Here is a 25,304-nt window from a genome sequence, read left to right on the forward strand (position 1 = left end):
ATACGAAAGTCGTAGCAAGAGCCAGGAAAATCTTGGGCTTTTCTCCTATTATCATAGGAAGACACGTTAGAAATATTTGTATGTTGTATTTGGAAGACAGATCAAGAAATTAAGGAAAAGCTGCCTCTTCGCTTGACTGTACAGTATGCCTGCCAAGGGAAGACAACAGTGCATGAATATTAATGTACTATGCTCTCATACCAAAGATTTTATTAACTAGCTTCATCAGTAATTACGTTGCCTCAAGATGTATTCAGAATTTCAGCTATATATGTCCTTCCTTATGGGAATGGACTATTTATTTTTGTAAATGCTTATTTTAAAATATCATTGGGATAAGAAAAATATTTTTAATACAGACTTTAAAATTACATCATAAGTGATCATGGGTCTTAAGCCATGTTTGCATATGTGTTTTATACTGGAATGAAGGATCACAACTGTTTAAAGAATGCTAGCCTGTCTTTTGTGATAAGTAACTTAAAAGAGGCACTTAAAAGAAACAAATGCACTCAAAGCCTTACTAAGAAATGTATTTCCATCTCAGGATTGTCTGTTTTGTGTAGATGCACTGCCTGAGCTCAGGTGGGCACTGGCATCTACAAAGTGTATCAGTGCCAGTCACCTCTGCGTATGCCTCATACTTGCGTCTTTCAATTCTCCTTGTCATGCCTCACCCCAGTCTGCACTGTTCATGTTTGCACTCACCTGCTGGCTGTGGTTGGAATGTGCTGGAGCTGGTGCAGACTGGTGCCCATCCCGCAGAGGGTCCCAGGGACTGGAATTTCTGATCTGAAACACTACCAAGAAGATTTTTCGGATGTATTTAGCTTTCCCAGTGAAGTGTTTTGCAGTCTTTGTATTGAAGAAACTGAAATGATCCAAGATACTGTGCAGGAACTTCAGTGCCATGACGTGGGGCAGTTTTGTGGCCAGAAATATGTCTGCTTGAAGAGCCTGAGGTTGTTCACAGTGTCATTTGATGAGGTTGTGTTTTTCTTTTGTGAGTTGAAACCTGAAGAATTTGCAGAAGTCATTGTTAAGTCTGAAATTCTGAAGGGAGATGCAGAGCGTCAGGGCTGCAAGTGAAGAAGCTTGGAATTTCTGAGCTTGCTGTTGCCTACCTCAGTACAAATGGCCTTCATCTTCTAGCTGGGAGATGCACTAGTTCTGAACTGGCTGTGAGAACTCACCTTTTGAGTGGATAGTTCTTCAGTTACCTGCTCAAGAGCATAAGGAGCTTGGGGAAACCATGTTCCTGTACTTGGTGAGAAAGATGCTTTGTAGCTCTTCATTCACTGACTGAACAAAGAGATTTCCAGATAAAATCAAATGTCACCTCAGAATTTGCCGCTACATCACAAGTTATTATGTGTTGGAGGATCACAGGAGAAACTTTCAGTCATTTGGAATGATTTTCTGCAAACGGTCAGACTGAAAATTGTCTTCCAGCTTAAAACTTCATGCTATGAAAATATCATAATTCAAAGTGAGGCTGGATGTGGTTCTGGGCAACCTGATCTACTTGAAGATGTCCCTGCTTATTGCAGGAGGGTTGGACTAGATGACCTGTGAAGGTCCCTTCCAACCCAAACTACTCGGATCTTCTCCAAAGCAGGTCATCTTGTAATAAGTGTATTTCCTGCCAGGACAACACTTGCCCGATGTAGTAACAAGCATTTAGTGCACAGGAAGAATTGGGTACACAGCCAAATTTTCAAATAAAAGACCTGAAGAGTATTTGTGGGAAATGTCTTGAGAGGTGAAAAAGGGCTCAGAGGACCCTGATTTTACTCTTCCAATAAAAAGTTTTTACCTGTGGCACTGGAGTGTGGTTGGGACATGAGCCAACCCCACATGGAGGCAGCCACAGTATGTTAGGTCTCAAGGACAGACATGTCTTCATGGCTGTCACCAGTGTGAGTGCAGCTCATCTTGAAACACCCCAGTGAAATCAGATAGGCTACAGGGATAACACTGCAGCCACACTGCACATCAGCACAAGCTTTTTGGTTAGTATTTATGCTGACCTAGCTGGTAAGATGTTGATCCAGTTGCTCGGTTTACACTGTGGATGGTGTCTCCACCAGCCACATTAAAGCTGGTCTGGCTGTTACTGACACAACTACAGCCGCTCCCAAAGAGAGTTTTCCATGCAGACCTGCAGATGTGCCCCAAGATCAGCACGAGGCCAGAGATAGTATAAACACTGAATAGCCTGATCGCTGCAGTGTAGAGCAGTGAGACGAATGCCATGTAAACACAGTAACAGCCAGCAGAACAGCTTATTTAGATTTCTTTTCCCTTGCCCCTTCCCCACCAGCTCTTGTGTCTGCTTGATCTGATCTCCACAGGGACTCTTGCTAGGGAGAAAACAGTGATTGAGCCAAATGCATTTCCCATAGCTTTGGCTAAGGGTGAGGCTTGGCTGCCCTGCTTACACAGTGAGCTACTGTTGTGCTGTCTTCATCTTGGGGAGGGCTTTAATTACATTCTGTTCTTTATTCCTTGCCTTGCCTTGTGTTTAAGTTGACAACAGGTTGTTGTTTTTCTCCAGCAAAGGAGGTCTAATTTATAACATTTGGAATGAAATGTTCCTGTCCCCGCTGCTGCTTCCCTCCTATAGCAGCTCCTTTTTAAGGGACTAGGAAAAAAATACATCTGAAATCTAAATGGGGTTTTAAATCTTTGCCTTGAAGCCAACTTTTAAACCTCATTAGAAGAATGGTATTCTGTTATACACAAAAAACTTGAGTGTTCAGAGTAATCACACCAGTCACATCTCATCCTTAAGCAGAAAGAGGCCTTATTGCTGCTGAGCAGATTATTTTTAGATTATCCACCATGCTACCCTTTGAATAACAGGTTACAAATTGTTGTGGGCTGTTACTGAAACCTACAGAAGTTATCAGTGCCTTATTTAATATGAAGGTGAAAATCTGCTGTACTGACTCATCCAGGGATGCCCCTTTGGGCTGAGGAACCTGCCTCAGGAGCACACTGGCTGTGCAGCAGGACATGGTCCTCCCAGTTCCTTAACCAAGTGGCTTTTTTGAGCCTTGAAAACCATATGGACTAGGATTGTTTATTAAAGGTTATGGTTGTTTCTTCCCTTTCTGAGATTGCTCAAGATAAGGATACCTCTTGGGGAAAAAAACAATAATCTGGGATGAGCTATTCAGGGTTAACTCAGGGTTAGGGCTGGGAGGAGAGAGTGAAATAAGTCTAGTTAGTTAAAGGACCTGCCACTAAAGAGTAGAAAATAATCCGTTCCTTTACTAGTGCTAGTTATTAATTTAAAAAGTAAAAGGTTAGTCATACAATTGGCAAGTGCGTAGGCTGGGACATGTCCTTTTTCTTGGAAGGTGTTTCTTTCAGAAGCAAATACCAAGCTTTAACGCAGCTCTCCACAAACACATCTGTGCAGCACATGCAGGCAGCACATGAAGTTTTAATTCCATCTTGAGTTCCTGCAGAAGCCTGTATGTACCGGCCTGGGAGTCAGGTCTTCTGAGGCAATCAGTGTTACTTGGAAAGAAATCAAGTAGGGTCTTGGATAAGCCTGTCTAGCTGCAGAATTCCAGATTCCCTCTCAAGTTAAGGATAGAATTGCTGCTGACACTGTACTGATGTTTAGGTAAGTGCTTTACTTCATGTGTGTGGAAGTTGCCCTGGCTACGTAAAATTCAGTAGGTGGTTACGTGTGCAGACGTTAGAGGCCATCCATGTGGATGCCGTGGTTCTTGTGCTGCAGACTATAGATGTACAGGAGTTAATAGAAAGCAGCCATGCTTTCAGTGTATCTTCTCACCTTGTGCAGCACTGGCTGAAGAAGTAGGATGTCTTGTTTTTCCCTGCAGCATTGTGCAGTTAGATGCATTATCGGCGAAGGAGCCAAGCGGCTGCTGCGCCAGCGATGCTCCCGGAGGGCTGGATGTGGCTCTCGGGAGAGGGCTGAGCAGGGGGGCGCTGAGGTCTCTAGGAGTGTGCTGGTTATCAGGCAGTTGGCTCCTTTGCCAGCCTTGACCACGCTCCACAGAGGTGCCTGGAATGAGGACCTGCTGCGGTCCCCACCAGGGACTGTCCTGCACTGCTGTGCAACCCGTGCAGAAGTCCCAGGGGAAGAAGGAGATGAGCTCCTGGCACTGAGCATCCACCTTTCCTTGTGCTGGGATTTTAAATTGCCAACGGGCTTTTTGGTGTAGCGTGAAAAGGCAGTGTTTGAACGGTGTTTCCAGAAACATATATAATATACAGAATATGGAGTGCAGCAGTAAACAGTAAGAAACGATTAGCAGTTATTTGTGTTTTTGCACAAATGAGAGGAAATTTTAAGTGAGGTCCAGTAATGAAGAAGCAGGACAAATGAGTCCCTGTGACCAAAACTAGACAAAAGATGGCCTACAGCTTCTGTTTGTCTCACCTTTGCTTCAGCTATAGAGGAGAAAAAAAAAACAAGGCACAGCTATCTCTGCACACTGCAAAGGAAGACCACTGTTGTGCCATGGAGTACACTGGTTTGCTGCCAAGCAAGTGAAATAAAGGACAATGTGACCACATCAGAACCGAAGGCCTGATGTTTCACATCACAAGGAAGTGATAATTTGACACAAAAACAAAAGGCATGGAGAATGGGAAGTCCTGTGAAGTGCCACCAATTGATAATACCTTCTTTGATGAGCTCTCTGAAAATCAGTTAGTTTCTGCAGAAGTGGAAATGCCAGTATTCCAGAAACCCAATGTCCTTGAGTCAAAATCAACCTTTCCTTAGATGCTGAACAGTTTAAATATTAACACATAGGAAAATTCCAGGTACACAAATATGCTGCTTGTTGGAGACTAGAGAAAGCTGCTTGGTGTGTCCAGCTTCTTCAGAGTATTTCACCCCCTCCCCATCGTGTCCAAGTGCAAATGGCATCTACAATGAATGCTTCAGGTCTCTGAAACACAAAATAAAGATATTGAGATGTTAGTGATACAGGAATTACTTGAATAAAGATTAAATCTTCAGTCTAACAGACTGGATGCAGTATACTGCAAAACTTTCATAAAAGAACAGGCATTTGGAGGAAGCAAAACAGTATTATTTCCCTTCTTGGCTTAGTCAGCAATGAGGAAAAGGAGTGGCTAAAATAGGACAACCTTTACACTTCCTATGCGTGACACATGGAACCCTGACAAAGTAGGATGCTGCCATCAACTTCAGAACTCTACATTTACAAAAACACTGTAATTACATAGCAGTCTCTAATCACTTCTGTTTTTGCAGCAGTCAGAAGTAAACTCCTTTATCTGTGAAGGATAGAACTGTATGGGTAAGTTGGTGGCTATTTTTAAAGCTATGCCCTAGCATGCAAAGCATTCTTGTATGCTATGCCCTACTACCTGAGGGTGCAGAGAGACCATACTCACCTTTTACTTACTGTTTTGAAGCTGACTCAGCAACTGGCTTCTGCACTCCAAAGGCAGTGATAAAAATATTCACAACTACTATAATGAATATTAGTCCAGTTGCAAGGTTGTTGAGGAAATTCAGCTTTCCATGTTTTGCAGGGTTGTTAAGGTCATATTTTACTTCAAAGATAAAGGGGAAAAAAGTTTTAGTTATATGTATTATATGTTTAATTATATGTATTTCAAAATACAGAATAAAAGTCTTCACTACTCATGCAGTTCAAGAATTTCTTACACTATTTGCATCAGTCATACTTAAAAGGGAAGTGAAATTCTGCAGTGTCAGTAAAAGTGCTAAGCAGAAGATCTTTAACCACAAGGAGCCCATTAGCTTCCAGTAACTAACATATAATCTCTGTGGATGCACATGGGAAGTAACGGATACACAGACATCACTAGAAATGTTGAGTTCTTGATCTTCTGAAATCTAGTTCTGTGGCAGACCTTAAGCATTTAAAAATTCTTTCAGTCTTGAATACATGAAGCTTTAAGTCCTGACCAGATATAACAAAGTTAAATTTCCTGCAGGTTCTTCACAGGAAGCCCAATATCTCTAACAGTGTTCTAATTATTTTTTTGGTGCTGGTGCTCTTCTCCAGCTGTACTCCCTGCTTTTGCATTGATTCTGCTTTTAGAAAGCAAGGGCATTATAGCTGCCAAACAGAGCACTGTAGCTGCAGTCCTTTTTATGGAAAGCATCAGCTGTGTAAACATTTTCTTCTGTTTCTTGCAGTTGAACAGCTAATGGCAGTGAGGGAGGAACACACAAGGGAGAGATAGTGTTAATTTAGTTTAAGCTTTGATTCCAGGCCTCGTGAAAACATATAAGCTACACTGGACTGATAATAGACTTGATGATAGAGTAAAGCATGTGCCTGTGTAAGACAGTCTGGGTTGCTTGCCTGGCATCATGCAGAAACAGATTTCCCTCTGTCTCTGCTTTCCTGCATTAAGGGCTCTGCAGCTCAGACCTTCTGCTAAATTTGATGCTGGTGGAATTAGTGCAAATGAATTCTGGAGCTTGTTTTGAGAATAGTTTTTGCATATTAAAACTCCTAGTTCTACCTGGAGTCTGCATGTACAGGACATGTGAGAGAAAGTTTGTATGTGACAAGCTTTTATGGCAACATAAACTCTTTCTGACAGGCATACACACAGATGTGTAGCTTAAGACCCTACTGCCAGAGATCAATTTTGTTATTTGTTTTTTAAAACAATGAGCCTTTCAACACTGCAGAACTTAACCACAGAACCTTGACAAGCTTGTTTGTTGAAGTAGTTATATAGAAGTAGTGACAAACTCACGATGGCTGAAGTATTAAAAGCAAGGCTTACTTGGTCCCTAATTAGGAAGTCTAATGCTGTTTTGGTTTCAAGGAATTTCAAATTCAGGTACTGTTTGTTAAACCTCTATAGTCAAACATCACTGGCCAGGCAAAGCACTATGTGGGAGAACTACCTTTGTAGGCATTAAATAATTTAAGCTCAGCAGTATTTAACCCTGAAAATGAGTTTATATATGTCTGTAAAGTATCTGGAGCTATGTGGATGTTTGTATCCCAACAATACATACAAGGACTCCCAGACTGTGATGTGTAGAATACATGAATATTGAATCATTACTCCTAAAGTATAGGAGAAAAGCATTTTAGACAGTTGGTTTAAAAAAGGTAATAATGGCCTAACGTATTTTGTGAGTTAGAAGAAAACATGCACAAAGGAGAACTGACAATTTCAGAGCCATCCCTTTGTCCAAGTAAGGGTCAGAGAAGACAATATTGCTGGTCAATTTAGGCAGTGCTCTGAATTTTGAAGTAGAATTGCAGTCATCCTATGTTAGTGATTATACTGCTTAAGATGAGGGGGTTTGTGAAAATGTTCTTAAGAACAGTTATTCTGCAAGTATTTTATTATAGTGGGATTAGATTACTATAATTTCATGCCACTTAAACTATTTCAAGACATTCTTTGCTTTTTTTCTCAAAAAGTTAAGTTTACCAAATCACTTTCAAGGACAAGTTTGCTGAACGTTTTTCAAATTGGTTTTGTGAAAGGCTCTTTTGAAGGGGAAAAGCTCTTAAGCACTCACAGTGAGCAATAAGAACTGGTAACTCCTGGGATAAAACTCTGTCTCAAGGAAAGAAACTGGATGGTTGCACAGACTTTTATTTGTACTTGTGACAGCTTGTAAGTGGCAGAATTTTGTGGCTGGAGAGAAAAGCAAACTGTTCCTGCAGGCCAAAATTACCAAATACACACTGTGAAAAGCAAATTCTCGCTATGATGCCTGTATCTTTGTACCTTCGTATCCTATTTCCTATCTTCAGTACTACTAACCTTTGCGTGACAGCATTGCTCCAATGGTACAGGGCTTTGTCACCCTTGGTACACTGAACACCCAGCTGCTGCTGACTGCAGATCACAGGCTTAACTCCAGATGCATCTCAACGTTTGCTAAGTGATCTGTGATCTCTACCTCAGCCCAGCTTCGGTGTAGAGGCTGCTGGGTATGATCTTTGCTCTCAGTGTGACAAAGATAAAAATGACAGGAATAGAAGCCACTTCAGCAATGTCTGGCAGAAGCAAGCATTAAAAAGCCATGTCTCAGCATATACTGAGAAAATATTTGCCTAACAAAAAGCTGGAAGCCTGCTCAACTGAAACAACCACTAGGGAGATGCCTTCAACCTAGAAACACAGAATCATAGAATCATGGGATGGTTGGGTTGTAAGGGACCTTAAAGCTCATTCAGTTCCAACCCCCTGCCACAGGCAGGGACACCTTCCCCTAGAGCAGGTTGCTGTAAGTCCCGTCCAACCTAGCCTTGACCACTGCCAGGGATGAGGTCTACTGATTTTTGTGTATTGCTGATTTCTCCATGACACATCCCTAGTATCATCAGGTCGCCTTTCCCAGTCCCCTTCTGTTATCTCCTCTGAGCCTGGATGTTGCTCTTGTACTGACCCTACCAATGCAGGGACAGCTGTATTATTCTGTTTCTTTTGTAACAAAGAAAAAAGCTACATCAGCTGCATATAAGCCTTATGCATCCTGGTTTCCTAGGAACTTCCTCCTTGAACACCAATTTTTTTTCAGTTGCGCTAAAAAACAGCATGCTGAAAGACTAGCAGAGAGGCCAAAGGTGGCACCTATAACTTAGTAAATGTTGTGTGAATTCTGGCTGCCATCTTCAAGGCTTTTCATTTATAGTAGACTTAAGATCTGCCATCCAGTACCCATTGATTTAATGGGAAAGGTTTAAAAAAAGTTATAAGAGTAAATGATCATATATTACTAGCAAAAGAAGTGACACATAGATGTTTCCTACCAGTGAAGGTGTCATTTAGGTGTTCAACTAATGCTGAAACCTAAACATTTCCTCCGATTCCACAGGTATCTGTCTTTGATCAACTCTCCAAAGTTATGGTCTAAGGTTTGGGTGCTGCCAATGGACACACTGCAGGTTTCCAGTAACTTTGCAAAATGCTACTGGGTTATTTTTGCATTTTGCCTTTCAAAAGCATGGGGGAAAACATCACAGTAGGATAAGATAGCAAAGAGAACCACTGAAGACTTGTTTAAGGTCAAAACAGAAATCTCAGATTTCCAGAAGAGTTTGGATAATTCATGCTCACACAGTGATGACACTGTTTACAAATGAGCCTGGTTCTATAGCTACTTAGATCAATATTCTGCCTTACAGAATAAGGCAGAGGGTGCAGGACATATGTGTGCTCGTAATCGTAGAATCACAGAACAGTTTGGGTTGGAAGGGACCTTAAGGGTCATCCAGTTCCACCCTCCTGCCATGGGCAGGGATACCTCTCACTATAATATTGATTTAAAATACCTTATTTTTAGTGATAAGTACTGGTTCTAGTGCCTTATGGTACCTATTAATACCAACTAGTGGAACCTCCATTTTTGAGAACAGCAAAGATGTTGCATTGAACATTGAATGTGAATGTTTATCATTCACCAAATAAGTCTGAAAGTGGAGCGTGAGGAGGGCAGGGAGCAAGGAACTAATTCTACATTTATCTCATTAAGTGTGTCCAGAGCACACACTAACACAACTCCTGTCTGAACTCATTCTCTTGAGATTATTTCAAGCATATGCTAAAGGTAATGCATCATATTTCTTTGGTAGAAAGTAGAAAAGGTTTCCCTAGTGATAAGCAGAATTCAAGACAATCTTATTTTTAGTTCCAGATTGCTACTCATGTTCACAAAATATTCTGAAAATATTACTTTATAATAATTTACAGGATTAAGTAACAGTTTTTGCCAGAAACAGTATTATGAAACTGGGAAGGCTGCACAATTCTATCTGGCCTATTAATGTTTCTTCTACAGTATTTCATCATTTTCCTTCCTCCTCAGGCCTTCTGAAAAGAAAAATATTCATAAACTGGGCAAATGAGGAAGTTGATCAAAACTGAAGATTCCACATAAAGCTGTCCTTCCTCCTTTGGATGCAATATTTCTAAGGTCTTAAGAAAATACCTCAATCAAATATGAGATAAAGACTTTCAAATATAACACCTCTTTAAGAATAATTAGGGAGTCTATATATGGTTTTATATACCATCTTATAGGTTGCATACTATAAGAAAAATACATGTCAATGGTTTTGTTGATGCTACATACCAAGGAATATCAGGAGTACTCCCACCATAACTTGCAGTGTGAGTGACAGGCTGATAAGAATAATAAGTGGGATGTAGAAGGAAAAAGAAGGTCCTTGCTCTATCACAGCTTTCAGCTGGGATGCATTGGCCATCAGCAAGGCAATGTCCAACATGCTCTCTGCAGCACTTTTCTTATTTGCGTAGTGGTTGATATTCATAGGTCCATTTCTTTGAAACCACTGTGCTGTTCTGTGCTAGAATTAGGAGAAAGGAAAAAGGTTATTCACATCTCTCTTAATCGGTGTAGTGAGTGAGAGATCACTTGGCACATCGACTAATTTCTGTATTCACACTGATAAGAGCAATAGTGGTACTGAGATTTTCAGTGCATCTTTTTCACTGTTACTACTGTCCTCCACCTGACAAGAGAGCAGTTAATACTGCCTGTACTGCACTTTGGCAGATACACTTTTTCCAGCTTGTAGGATCAGTCTGAAGAGTCAGGATGTTTCTATGCTGGGAAAGGGGAAGACTGAAAAAGCTGAAAAGCTCGCACTGTGAAAAGTTGGGTGAGAAAAACCCCTGTAAAGCAATCAAGCAAACAATAAATTATTGTTTGCTATAACTAGGCATACTTAAACTCACAAATATTTATTAAATTCATTCTCTGTTATCACATAGTTCCTTAATTACTCATGAATCTTACCTGGAGGATTTATGTGGAAGTTGGACACCGTATGAGCTTTGTTTAACCTCTTTCCCTGCTGCTTACTCTGCCATGTCCCTGTCCAGTCCCACCCATACACAGTGAACTGTTTTTCCACTTTAATAGCTTATGATCTGTAGGTGCCAAGCACTGCCCAAGCACAAGGGAAACTTTTTTTCCATTTTTCACATCAACAGGTTTTCATTTTTTTAAACTGTCCTTCAAACAAACAGGAAAATAAAACCCAACTGCAGGGCAAAACCAGAGCTTGTTAACCTGGCAGGATGAACAAAATGAATGTCTCCTCTAATAACAAACCACATGACATTTGACAGCTCATCTCCTAGAGGTGCCTATTTCTCTATGGATTAGATGCAGCTTAGGGTAAGTGGGTTAGACTTAGATCATAGAATCAGAATAGTTAGGGTTGGAAAGGACCTTAAGATCATCCAGTTCCAACCCCCCTGCCATCGCCAGGAACACCTCACACTAAACCATATCACCCAAGACTTCATTCAACCTGGCCTTGAACACTGCCAGGGATGGAGCATTCACAGCCTCCCTGGGCAACCCATTCCAGTGCCTCACCACCCTTACAGTAAAGAATTTCTTCCTTATATCTAATCTAAACCTCTGTTGTTTAAGTTTCACTAACTCTGCGATGAGGAGAGTAGGTAACCCTCATTTCTGCATTCTCTGAACAGGTTAAGAATTTAATTATTGCTGCTCTTCCTTCTACACTTTATTTCAAATTAACATACAAATATACTGGAAGTGAGCTTATGCGAGCTGACTTCTCTAAATCTGCTTCATAGAGAACATTTTTATTGCACAAATATGGTCTTGCTTGCCAGAAAGTACTGTGAGGAAAGTCTCACTTTGAAGGTTAGTTCAAATGCAGAAAACTGCCCTCTAATTACTCTCTCCAGCAGCACTGAGAACTATCAAATTTCCAACTCAAAAACCAGGTTTGCCATTGTACAGCCCTAAAAGTGTCCTCTTAAATAGGACAGATATTAATGCATAGAGCAAACACATTGCCAGCTTTTCCAGGGCACTCAAATACCAAACTTCACCCATTTTCACCAGACATGTTGTAATCAACCACAGCCTAAATATTTTACTCAGTGGAAAACAGCATGGGACAGTAGCAGACTTTTTTCCTACACAGAGAAGGAAGCCATGTAATCATAGCTTCATGCAGATGGCTTCTTTATTGAGAACAAGCTGCTGAAGAAACTGGCTTTGAAACAAATGCTGACTTCAGTCAGGAAGATCTCAATGCTCATTTGATTTTGACTATATCCCACCACCTAAAAATGCAATTTGGCTGGGGGATCTGTCCTACATTTGCCACTTTTTCTCTCCCCAAGGACAGCCTCCTCGTCCCACCTCCCTGCCCCATTAAATCACTGTAGCATTTGGATGCTCTGAAAGAATACTGTAATTCTAGTATACCATCCACCAGAAGCACTAAACCAGGTGTGGATGTTCATTTCCTGATGGAAAGCAGCATGGAATATATGCTGGCAGTACTCTAGAAAGATCCAGACTAATATTTTTCACTGTTTAGTGTACAGTAGAAAGCCAAACACACACACTTAGCTCTTGGCTACTTAATGCTGGCAGTGTACAATGGGATGGGGAACTTAATGTGTAACAGCAGAATGCAAGTTCTAGGCATGAATTTAAAAGAAACTCTTCTTAGTAGACTATAGAAGTAATATTTGATCACAAGTTCATAATAAAGGAAGCTTTTCCCTATATCGACTAGCTAATTAACTCCTTCCTGCTGAAAATACTGATGTAGAAATACCTGTTGGGGCTACAGAGCTTCAGCATGCAACACCATCAAAAACTACATGGGTAGCTGTCACTCAGTTCTTAATCCTGATGGAAGGGGACTGCAGTGAAAACAGGAAAACTAGTTCCTTTGTTTTTATTGATGTGGGAATGTGATGATGTTTGACATGGTGGTCTGTTGGGTTATTTTAACTTCACAAAAGAGTAAACAGTCTGGGCTGAATCTTCCTTTCAGTTACCTCTGTGACTACAGGATATAAGACAGTTTGTACATAAAAACCAGAATATGATCTTTTCTTTCTCCTGGGGAAATGTACAGCTGTACTTTTAGGACCTTGCTGTTTGCTGATTTTCTGTATGGTCAGGTTGCATGTGTGAATAGGAGGATATGGCATTTGAATTGTGCTGAAAGCAAAGCAGTTGAGTCACTTCTGAACTACAATAAACGGAGAAGACTTTTCAAAATAGGGTGCTGCTGAAGCTAACTAAGGCAAAACTTTTTATTCCCAGCATGACAACTCAGCTATTTACTAAGTTTAGATTCTAAAAACTGGCATTTTGCTCTGATAAGTGACTTTCAACTACCACTCCTGAAAGCTGTTAACCCGGGAAGCTGGGAATTAGTAACAAAAAAAAAAAAAACAAAACAAAACAAGAGGAAGAGGGCAACTAAAAGCAAGGGGCTTCCTCCTAAATCTGCTGAACCCACCCAGAACCGCTTTGCTGTCCTGCAGGGGGCTGATGAGGAAATGCACTTGCATCAGAAACAGTCGGCTGGTGCACTGGTACAGAAGATCTCTACTGGTGCCACCAGGAAAAAGTGGCAGGTTGTAGTAGTAGGGGACTCTGCCTTGAAAGGGACAGAAGCGCTCATCTGTCGGCCTGACCTGGTTGCAAGGGAGGTGTGTTGCCTAAATGGGGCACAGATCAGGGATGTTGTGGAGAGGCTGCCTGCTCTAGTAAGTCCCACGGACTATTACCTGCTTCTAGTGATACGTGTGGATGCTAGGGATAGTTGTAGCCTGAGGAGCATGAGAGTAGCCTGAGGAGTATGAGAGTAGCCTGAGAGAGTCCAGAAAGACTACAGAGCCCTGGGAGAGGTGGTCAGGGGTTCTGGAGCTCAGACAGTCTTTTCAACAATTCTCCAGGACACAGGGGAGGACCTTCCAAAGGTTAGGAAGACTGGACAGGTTAATAAATGGTTAAAAGGGTGGTGTCATAGTCAGGGGTTTGGGTGTCTTGACCACGGGGCCCAATTTGTAGGCCAGGCCTACTGGGGGCTGGTGGAGCTGCTCTGATAAAGAAAGGGAAGAGTGGTTTTGCTGGGAGGCTTGCCAGACTTGTCAAGGATGCCTTAAACTAGATGTGTTGGGGGAGGAGGGCATCACTCCATCCCAATACACCCAGTCAGTTGCCAGCACCTATAATAAATGCTCGGAGCAATGTAGTGATATTCTAGCCGCTCCAGCCACTGAGCCGGCTTAATTTGGAGCTCAGCTCAGATGCCTCTATACAAATGCCCATAGCATGGGGAACAAACAAGAGGAATTAGCAATGTGGGCACATCTACGGGGCTGCGATTTAATAGGCATCACAGAAACATGGTGGGATGGCTCCTTTGACTGGAGTGTTGGAATGGAAGGTTATAGACTTTTTAGAAAAGACAGGCCCGGTAGGAGGGGAGGGGGAGTTGCCCTTTATGTTAGGGATAGGCTGGAGAGTATGGAACTCTGTCTGGGGACAGGTGATCAGTTAACAGAAAGTTTGTGGGTCAGGGTTAAGGGGAAATCAAGTGATGGGACACATTACTGTGGGGATATGTTACAGACCGCCTGATCAAGAGGAACCTGTGGATGAAGAACTCTACAGACAGACAGGCACAGCCTCACACTCGCAGGCCCTTGTTCTCATGGGGGACTTCAACCACCCTGACATCTGTTGGAGCGATGGTACGGCCTGGCACAAGCAATCCAGGAGGTTTCTCGATTGTGTGGAAGACAACTTCCTTCTGCAAGCAATAAAGGAGCCGACGAGGAGAGGTGCCCTGCTTGACCTCATGTTCACCAACAGGGAAGGGCTCGCTGGAAATGTGACTCTCCAGGGAAGTCTTGGATGTAGTGATCACGAGATGGTCGAATTCAAGGTCCTCAGGACAGTGAGAAGAGTGTGCAGTAAACTCACTGCCCTGGACTTCAAGAGAGCAGACTTTGGGCTCTTCAGAAACCTGCTTAGCAAGGTTCCATGGGATATAGCCCTAGAGGGCGGGGGGCCCAAGACTCTTGGTTAATATTCAAGGATCACCTGCTACAAGCTCAGACTAGAAGGAAGTGCAGCAGGAGGGCCAGGAGACCTCCTTGGATGGATAAGGAGCTGCTGAGAAAAATTCACAGGAAAAAAGAGACTTATAAAAGGTGGAAGCAAGGACAGGTGGCCTGGGATGAATACAGGGATGTTGTCCGGGTAGTTAGGGACTGGGTTAGGAAAGCTAAGTCCCAGTTGGAGATAAACTTGGCAAGGGATGTTAAAGATAATAGGAAGGGATTTTACATGTATGTAGCGGCTAAAAAACAGACTAAGGAAAATGTAGGCCCCCTCTGGAAGCTTTCAGGAGAACTGGCTACACAGGACTTTGAGAAGGCTGAGGTTCTGAACGACTTCTTTGCCTTGGTCTTCACTGGCAAAGGCTCTGACCACAGCACCCAAGTCTTGGAAGGCAGACACAGTGACTCTGAAAACCTAGACCTTGGGCCCACTGTACGAGAGGACCTGGTTCGAGGCAATCTTAAGAACCTGAATGTACACGAGTCCATGGGACCTGATGAAATCCATCTGCGGGTCCTGACGGAGCTGGCGAATGAAGTTGCAAAGCCACTGGCCACCATATTTGAAAAATCATGGCAGACAGGTGAAGTTCCTGACGACTGGAAAAAGGGAAATATAACCCCCATTTTCAAGAAGGGGAAAATGGATGACCCGCGGAATTACAGACCAGTCAGTCTCACCTCTGTGCCTGGCAAAATCTGGGAGCAGATTCTCTTGGAAGGCATGCTAGGGCACATGAAAAAGAGAAAGGTGCTTGGTGACAGCCAGCATGGCTTTACTAGGGGGAAATCCTGCCTGACCAATTGGGTGGCCTTCTATGATGGGGATACAAAAGTGATGGACAGGGGTGGAGCAGTTGACGTCATCTACCTGGACTTATGCAAAGCATTCGACACTGTCCCACATGACATCCTTGTCTCTAAATTGGAGTGTCATCAATTTGATAGGTGGAGCACTCAGTGGATAAAGAACTGGCTGGATGGTCACACTCAAAGAGTTGTGGTCAACGGTTCAATGTCCGGCTGAAGACCAGTGGTGTCCCTCAGGGATTGGTGTTGGGACCGGTCTTGTTTAATATCTTTGTCGCTGACACGGACAGTGGGATTGAGTGTGCCCTCAGCAAATTTGCCACTGACACCACGCTGTGTGGTTCGGTTGATATGCTGGAGGGAAGAAATGCCATTCAGAGAGACCTTGACACACTTGTGAGGTGGGCTGATGCCAACCTCATGAAGTTTAACCATGACAAGTGCAAGGTCCTACACCTGGGTTGGAGCAATCCCAGGCACAGCTACAGGTTGGGCAAAAAGGAAATTCATAGTAGTCCTGCGGAGAAGGACTTGGGGGTGTTGGTCGATGAAAAAATGAACATGAGCCAGCAGTGTGAGCTTACAGCCCAGAAAGCCAACTGCATCCTGGGCTGCATCAAAAGAAGCGTGACCAGCAGGTCAAAGGAGGTGATCCTGCCCCTCTACTCTGCTCTTGTGAGACCTCACTTGGAGTATTGTGTGCAGTTCTGTTGTCCTCAACATAAAAAGGACATGGAACTGTTGGAACAAGTCCAGAGGAGGCCACGAGGATGATCAGGGGACTGGAGCACCTCCCATATGAAGACAGGCTGAGAAAGTTGGGGCTGTTCAGCCTGGAGAAGAGAAGGCTGCGTGGAGACCTCATAGCAGCCTTCCAGTATCTGAAGGGGGCCTACAGGGATGCTGGGGAGGGACTATTCATTAGGGACTATAGTGATAGGACAAGGGGTAACGGATTGAAACTTAAACAGGGAAGTTTAGACTGGATATAAGGAAGAAGCTCTTTACTGTGAGGGTGATGAGGCACTGGAATGGGTTGCCCAAAGAAGTTGTGAATGCTCCATCCTTGGCAGTGTTCAAGACCAGGTGGGATGAAGCCTTGGGTGATATGGTTTAGTGTGAGGTGTCCCTGCCCATGGCAGGGGGGTTGGAACTAGATGATCTTGAGGTCCTTTCCAACCCTAATTATTCTATGATTCTATAATTACAGTCATGTACAACAGAAATTATATGGGAACTATGTTATGCGGCCTTGTTTTTTTCAGGGAGATTCTGAGCATGTGGCAAACATATGCAGCCTACAGCATGCAGTGACACTTCCCATGCTGTTATCACCTGCAGAGGGAAAGTGCAGCTTCTGAAGACTTTCAAGGATGCATGTACAGTACAACTTTACCTGCAGGTGTCACTTGGCAAGAGAAATGTACTCCACACAACCTGCCCTAGGCTCAATGTAATCAAAATGCCTCATTACACAATTTAAATATTCAAATTAGCTGGTACAAACAAGCTGATCCCTTCAGCTGGCATCACTGAATGAGCCTGAGGAAAAACTGTATGTGTTTTCACATGTGTGTGCACAAGAGCCAGGTGCAGATGGAACTGCTGTATCTCCCTTTCCCTGTTAGTAACAGCCTGCCCTCAGGTCTCAACTGCCAGCAAAGCAACAACCCTGAGCAGAACAGCCTGCCGCACAATTATGAAAAGTAGAGGGTTGAAAAGGTTCTTACTCTGTCTGTGACTGGAACAATCTCCTGTGGAACTGCTGATTTTCACAGTCAAATGATGTTGTCCCCATGGACAATAATACCACTCTGGTCTGGTCCTCACACAACAGCAAGGTCTGTTTGCTTGTCCAGAACAGAGATGTTTGCAAAGATAAAGCTAAGATGCTGCATAAGAAGCTGGCACTTTTTTTCTTCTGTAAGACCAACCCTTCCCACCAGGATTGAATGATATTGGACACACAATCTCACTGTGTTGATATGCTGCTTCTTTGCTTCACTTGTCATTTCAACAGTAGACCCAGAAGAACTGAGTCCCTTTGAAATACAGACAGGATTTATTCATTACACTTATTAAAACATAAGCAAAAGTGGCACTGAGAAGAATGTCCTTGGATGCCAAGTTTCATGAATCACATCTAAGACCCACCTGGTGATTCAACAGGAAAGAAAGGGCACTGAAAATGGAAACATCTGAAAACAAATACTGAAGTATCTTTGCTAAATACAGTACCTAGCTATAGTAAGGATTTCTGCTTCTATTACAGCATGAAATCATTACTTGTGATAACATTTATGTGGCTGTTTATTCAGCAGAGTATTTACTGAACACTAGTCACTGCTGAAGCAGTCAAAGCAATATGCTAGAAGTCTGAACAAAAAAATGGGAAGCCCAAAAATTGTTTATTTTCTTGTCCAACTTGACCTGAGTTTCCCAAACTGTATCAGTGAGTCTGTGCAGAGAAGACAGGAGGGGTCTCTGACATGCCAATCACCTGTAATCCACTGAGAAAAAAACCCTACAAACCACTAGTGAAAATTATGCCTGCTTTGCATTTGTATTTACAACTTAGTTATGGTTGTTTTTGTCACTCTGCCCTACAAATGCAGGAACAAAGGTTCGGATTCTGACAGCAAGACGGTAGGATTCATTTCTTCTCTTTCTGTACATTCCCAGGTGCTCAACTCAGCTTCTTAAATGTCCTGCACCACATATATTCTCATGTAGAGATTGTTTTAAGAAAATCTCAAAAAAAGGCCAAAACAAAAGCCCCACAAAAGGCAAATGATGCCTGAAACAACAGGATCTTGAAATTTCCAAGTTGAGTCAAACTGTTATGAACACTGAATTTACTGTTCTTGTAAAGAAGTTAACAGATACTTGCACTAGCACAAGCCTGTTTACTGTTTTCTTCTTAAATCCCACAAGAAAACCAGTATTTTGCAGCTAGCAAGGTGAACTTCCGATTTCCCAGATGAATACATTGAAACAGAAACTGCAAAGTATAAGCCAGAAGTACAGCCTGGGTCTCTTCAGTTTTGATTTGCAATTTGTACCACAGCTCACCACATTTTGCATGTCAGGTCCAGAGTCTCATAGCTGGGTGCTGAAAACATTCAAATTCTTATTTTAGTATTGGTACAGTATTAGCACTAAATAATTTAATGGTATTCTAACCATTAAGAATTCTAACTATTCTAATAATTAAGCAGTAGAATGTCCTTATTAAATAGAGGAGACCCACAGTTTTGTAATTGGGAAGATAATGGTGATTATCATTTCTATATTCCAAACACGGATTCCAAGAACCGTGCTTCAAATGATAACACCTTCCTTAAGCTATCAGAAGGTTCTTCGCCTTCAGTTACATTTACTCTGAAATACAATCCCCACAGTCTTTGGCTTGCTCTAACTTTGCACAGTGTTCTTTCTCTTTTAGGTTAATGATTATCGCAATTTTCTGGCAGCTTTTAATCACTTTTAATAGCCAAAGAGCCTTGATTCAAAATTATATCAGGCAAACTTGTTGACCAATATGACCTCTGGGTTTTTATTGTTTGTACAATATGAAGCTTCCTTAAATTCTTGTGTTTAGTGACAGTCCTAATTTTAAAATGATGGAAACTTGCTACGTAATAATGAGGCTGTGAAAAGAGGCGAGTCATACTGACCTTACAGTGGACTGTTCTCTACTGTGTTTTGAAGCAATCTTTCTAACCAAGACTCTTAAAAAGATGCTAGAGAGCACTTTTGTTTAAAAAGTAATTCCATAAGTTCTTGAAATATTGACCATTATGAAAAATACTGCACAGCAAACTTTTCCAGATCTTTGAGTGGTAATTTCATGCTCAGGGAAAATTTCAATTATACCAAAAAAGAGAAGGATCAGACATTATGAAATAGTACAGGAATAAAACAAAAGACAATTTCAGAACTGTACTTGTATTTTTTTCCTAAGGTCAACCCTACAGTTACACAGTTGAACTAGTAACTTGATCTAATTATTTAATAACCCTCACAGATGTGGAATTTCTGTCCATATCTCCATCACTGACATACTGAAGATGCAATGGGCCATATGTGGCCACTCTGAAATCAGACTTCCCTCTGACTCAGAGGTCTTGCTGGTCTAAAAAAGTAGGGAAAATATTCTACAAAGACAAGAAATATTCTTCCAACAAATATATCAGATTAGATACAAGGAAGAAGTTCTTCCCTGTGAGGGTGATGATGCACTGGAACAGGTTTCCCAAAGAAATGGCAAATGCTCCATCTCTGACAATGTTCAAAGCCAGGCTAGACAGAGCCTTTGGTGATATGGTCTAGTGTAAGGAGTCCCTGTCTATGGCAGGGGGCTGGAACTAGATGATCGTCAGGTCCTTGCCAATCTTAACTGTTCTATGATTCTATGATTTTAAGCTGTATCAGTTATTTAATGAACAATTAGCTCCTTTGTACACCTCCTCAAAATATACTATTTTTTCCCCCAGTAAAACGTTAGATCACTTGTTCAGCTTAGCACTGACTCAAGAGAGAAAAAAAAACTATCTCTGGACTGACTCATCAATTACACTTCATGTAGGAATTTCATTTGAGGGCAGGGGAATCTCTTCATTCAAGTACCAACCCAGCATCACATTAACTAGCTTGTGTGACTTCTGCAATCACATCTTGAAACCGTATGGTTGCAATTAATTATAATAAGAAGCAGGGGGGACACACTCAGCCTGTGTTCATATGTCACAGACAGCATCAATTTTCTAGTCCCTTTAAAAGCCTATACTTAAGAAGGGCCACTTTCTATACAGTCAGAAAATGCAAGTATGACTACATTAAGAAAAAAAGAAGTGGTAACTGTGCAGATTCCTGAGAGCTAAAAAGTTAGTATGAGAAAAAGGGAAAAGCACAGTCATGTTAACTTTGGGCAGGTTCCAGGATCAAGACAGAAAATTTTTACTCATTAAATGACTTAAAAAGGATCAGCACACCTTATGACTAGCCTTGTGAAATTAAGTAAAAACTTAAACTTGTTTGTACAGCTATTTAGACAGAAGCTTTCTCCTGTATGATTTTTTTCTGTCCTGCATTACTACTGCTCATTCACATCTTGTATTACTACTTCTCTCAACTGGTCTGCAGGCTGCCTATTTTGTATGGTTAAAGCACTGTTTGTTTATTCTAGCTACTTAAAAAAAACAAGCAAACAAAACCTTATCATCAGCAGTTTCAACATTCAGAGTATATAAAATATTTCAAATTCAGTTTGAATGCTTTAGAACTTTCCGTTTCATTCTATATGCAGTGATATAATTTCAAGTTCCTACAGATGTGAAGTTTGTTACTTGCAGCATGATGCCAAGAAATTGCCATGTCCCAGAGCTACTTGTGAATACAAGCTTGAAGTCAGCTATTGCAGAGCTTTGTATTTTTTTTGTTGTTGTTCTTTTCTACCACCCAATTCTTGTTCACCTTTGTCATAGTTCTTTAACTCTTTCAACTACGATTTCCTGTTAGTTTGCAAATATTAAACTGGATTTTACAACAGGGTGACAGGACTGTATAAATATGGACCATGAACAAGGAAAGCAAGGAGATGAAGATGCAAAATCAGTTACTATCTGTATTTGTATGAACAGATACTTCGGAAGAAGTAGCCAGATACTTCCGCCAAGTGTAATTCCTCACATGAGGCAATGAAGTATACCAGGCTAACCCAGCACTAGAAGCAGGGAATTTCTTACTTCTAAAAGCTTGACAGCTGCTAAAAAAAACCCACCCAAATTAATAATGAAATCAAAATAAACCACATCAACCCACTGTGTGGCCACTCATTCACAATTACAGTGGGCTTAACTAGTCTTTTTTTTTAATTCATGTGTTTTGAATGCTTTGAAGGCTGGATAACTCTATCTGCATTTCATGTCAGCTCTTCTGTAAGAGAAGGCAGCAGTCTGCTGCTGAAGATGTGCAAGAGAATCTGTTCTGAGGACAGCAGACACTAGGATGGCAGTAAGCCATCCCAGGTGGTCCAGGTTGCAATGCCTGTGCAGACACTTGGGCACTTCTGACTCCAACACTGAAGATTCAGGCACATTCAGATTTGTGGTCTCCCCAGGTTTAGCTGGCTCCTGAGTTGGGGTGTTGTTTTATTTGTGTGATTTGTGAACTTGGTCAGACTTTTAAGGTATCTCCTATTCACAGACTGCTATTTTAAGAAACCTGTCTCCATTTGTTTTACCTCACATAAACTTTTTTTTTGTGTGTGTGTTAGAAAATGGAAAAAAAAGTCCGTAAAGTTCTCTGAAGTGCTACTGTATATGTATCATTACAGTATATAGTATATATATATAGCATATAGTACAGTTTGCTGCTTATTCTTTATATGGCACTCAGAACTTGGAGTTTCTATGGGTAAGACATAACAAAATCATGATTGCTTGCAACTGAAGATGAAGTAAAATGGGAAAGTTGCAGAAAAATTCGAAGAACATAGCAAGTTAAAAAAAACTATGTCTAGTAGTTGTGATGCAATCACAGCTCTATATTAATAAAAAAGGAAGATGGCCAAGAAGTCAATGGCTTACAGGAAACCTCTCCAGGCCACCAGCCTGACCTGCGCACCCCAGCCTTGATTATCTTTATGTACTTTCCGGGATTTATTAAAGCTAGCTTGTTTTATTTCTTGGTATGATATTCATGGCCACAAGGGTTTGTCAGGAAGGGAGGGAGGGAGGGAGGAAGGACAGATCTGCTACACAAACAGGCCAGTCTGTCTGTAGCCAGAAAGTTTTACCAGTGACATAGGTGATTTAGTACAACTGGTTCTATGTGGCAGTCTTAGGTTGGAACAAAAGCTGCTTTTTAGAGTTTACTCCTTTCCAAAACAACATAAAATATGATCTTCTACGCTCTTTTAAACCAGTCTGGCTTTTCAAATAACTGGCATGTTTGGAAGACATCCTTTATGCATAAACAGAGTATGTGATCATATGCTCTGCAATGAAGATCTCTGGTCATGTTTTGACTACACAGAATAGTAAAAGTTGTGTATTTCTCAGTTTTACATGGATTAATGTATGGAAAAAAAAATAAACAACAACTGATACAGGCCCAACCTTTTAAATAATTCCTCCTACTTTTGTGCTCTCTTCTCTACTGTGTACATATTCCTGAGCAACTTTTCCATCCTCTCCTAAGTAATCTGGATAGAAACACCCTCCCAGGTTTGGAGAAGTATCAATGTGCTCTGAGCAGAGATTTCTGGGAGGGGAGGACACCTGACGACGTTTCAACTGACACGTGTAGGAACTAAAGAGTCATTGTGCCAAGAATGAAAAAGGATATTTTCAATCCTCCACTGGCACTTGTCTATCTTTGAAATGAGACAAAGTGAGTTGACTGCAGCAGCATGCACACCAAAAGAAGTGCTGAATTAATGGAAAACAGATTAGAAAAGAAAATTAAACTGAGAAGTATAGGATGGGCAGAGACTGGATTGAAAACAGCCCTGAGGAGAAGGCATTAGGGGTACTGGTGCATGAGAAGCTCCCTATGACCCGGCTTCAGTGTGAGTTTGACCCCAGAACCCCCGTGTGCTGGGCTGCACCCCCAGAGCGTGAGCAGCAGCTCAGGGAGGGGATCCTGCCCCTCTGCTGTGCTCTGGGGAGACCTCCCCCGCAGCCCTGATCCAGCTCTGGGGCAGCAGCACAAGAGGGACGTGGAGCTGTTGGAGCGAGGCCAGAGGAGGCCATGGAGATGCTGTGAGGGCTGGAGCAGCTCTGCTCTGGAGCCAGGCTGCGAGAGCTGGGCTGGGGCAGCCTGGACAAGAGAAGGCTCCTGAAGGGGAGACCTGAGAGCAGCTTCAGTGCCTAAAGGGGCTGCAGGAAACCTGGAGAGGGGCTTTGGACAAGGGCCTGTAGGGAGAGGCCAAGGGGAATGGCTTGAACCTGCCAGAACAGGGGAGACTGAGATGAGCTCTTAGGCAGAAGCTCTTCCCTGGGAGGGTGCTGAGGAGCTGGCACAGGGTGCCCAGAGAAGCTGTGGCTGCCCCATCCCTGGCAGTGTTCAAGGCCAGGTTGGACACGGGCTTGGAGCAACCTGCTCTAGTGGAAGGTGTCCCTGCCTGTGGCAGGGGTTGGAGCTGGATGAGCTTTAAGGTCCCTTCCAACCCAAACCAGTCTGGGATTCTGTGAGTACCCATTACCAGACGTGGCAGGGCAGCAGTCAGCACACCGGCCCCTTCCCGGAGTTTCTTCCCGCCCCAGCTCCCGGGCAGCTCCCGCCGCCTACCGTAGTCGGCCGGGTAGGAGGTGGGTCGGGGCCGCCCCGGACCCTTCACGCCTGTCCCGCCGGTGCCCCATACATCGCCTCCTCCCGCCCTGCTCCCGCCCGCCATGCCTGGGCGTCGCGGCAGCCGATCCCGTTCGCGCCCTCTTTCCCCCGACAGCCATCTGAAAGCGCCTCCGGCCCTACCCGCTCGCCGAGCCCCGTCTCCGCGCCCTCCGCCAGCCCGTTCAGCTCGTGGGTTTCGCTGCCGGAGTCCATCGCGCCGCAGAGGAGGTCGGTGCGGCCCCAGCCCCGGCTGCCCGCGGGAAGCCCTCGCGTCCCGGCCAGGCCCGGCTCAGCGGTCGGGAGCGAGAACGGCCGCTGAGGGAAAAGTTTACAGCGGGGCGACTCTGCCCCTGCTCAAACACACCGCCCTGGGGCCCGCCTGCCCAGCTCTACCCGGGAGGTCTGCCCGTCTGACGCAGCACGCTGTAGCCCCGGAACGCTGTACCCTGCGGAGGTTTCCGTGAGGGACCGAGACCCGGCCGGCGGCGAACCGAAGCCAGCACCCGCCTGGTGATGCAGCCTATACCCACCGGCTTTAGGATTGGCGGAGGCTTCTTCAGCGCCAGCGGGGCCTGGGGCTGGGCGGGAGCTGGGCGGGAGCTGGGCACAGGGGCGGCAGCTCGCACGGTCCGCGGGTGGTCAGAGCCGTGAATTTCCAAGTGTTGGCCAGGAGCTGTATTGAGGGGGCGATAGGAAACTTTGTCCAAACGCTTTGGGCTAGGGCCTGTAGGGACAGGACAAGGGGAATGACTTTAACCTGTCAGAACAGGGGAGACTGAGATGAGCTCTTAGGCAGAAGCTCTTCCCTGGGAGGGTGCTGAGGCGCTGGCATGAACTGGATGAGCTTTAAGATCCCTTCCAACACAAACCATTCCATGGTTCTAAGATCTGTGCTATTGTGGTGAGCAGGTACAGGTAATGCATACAAATATTTCCTTACAGAAAGCTTCTTGACAATAAGAAAGTTGAAGGCTAGTGTTTTATTTTGAGATTTTAAGACTTTCATCAGTGGTTATAGGTTTTCAGTTTCCCTGTCCTTTTTTTTTTCCCTAGACTTTTTTTTTCCCACCTGTACCACAGCAAAGGATGCACATAAATACAACATGCAGGTTTGACAGTGATGGAACATCAGAGGAAAACTCAGATGCGTAGAAACAGCACTACTGGCAACAAGGGCATTGAAGTAATCCTAAAGTATGACACAAAGCAAAATAATATAAATTTGATTCTAAAACATGGTT

At 43.2% G+C, this 25,304-nt stretch overlaps 2 protein-coding genes across 3 annotated transcripts in view; one reads left to right on the forward strand and one right to left on the reverse strand.

Annotated features, from left to right (window-relative positions):
* Positions 1–5,847, forward strand: part of CARD19 (caspase recruitment domain family member 19) — a 28,095-nt gene extending 22,248 nt beyond the window's left edge. For both annotated transcript variants that reach the window (XM_005149355.4, XM_031049266.2), the window contains exon 6: positions 1–5,847. In XM_005149355.4, coding sequence (XP_005149412.2) covers positions 1–113 — 113 coding nt within the window. In that variant the 3' untranslated portion in view covers positions 114–5,847.
* NINJ1 (ninjurin 1) lies at positions 4,746–24,578 on the reverse strand. The gene is made up of 4 exons (XM_005149356.3): positions 24,205–24,578; positions 10,106–10,340; positions 5,413–5,574; positions 4,746–4,940 (listed from the first exon to the last, which is right to left on the reverse strand). Exons 1-3 carry the CDS (start codon positions 24,274–24,276, stop codon positions 5,420–5,422), a joined length of 462 nt encoding a protein of 153 aa, XP_005149413.2. The 5' UTR covers positions 24,277–24,578; the 3' UTR covers positions 4,746–4,940; positions 5,413–5,419.
* Positions 24,579–25,304: the final 726 nt, after the last annotated feature.

Source organism: Melopsittacus undulatus, chromosome 9 (genome assembly GCF_012275295.1).
Source record: "Melopsittacus undulatus isolate bMelUnd1 chromosome 9, bMelUnd1.mat.Z, whole genome shotgun sequence".
Lineage (NCBI taxonomy): Eukaryota > Metazoa > Chordata > Aves > Psittaciformes > Psittaculidae > Melopsittacus > Melopsittacus undulatus.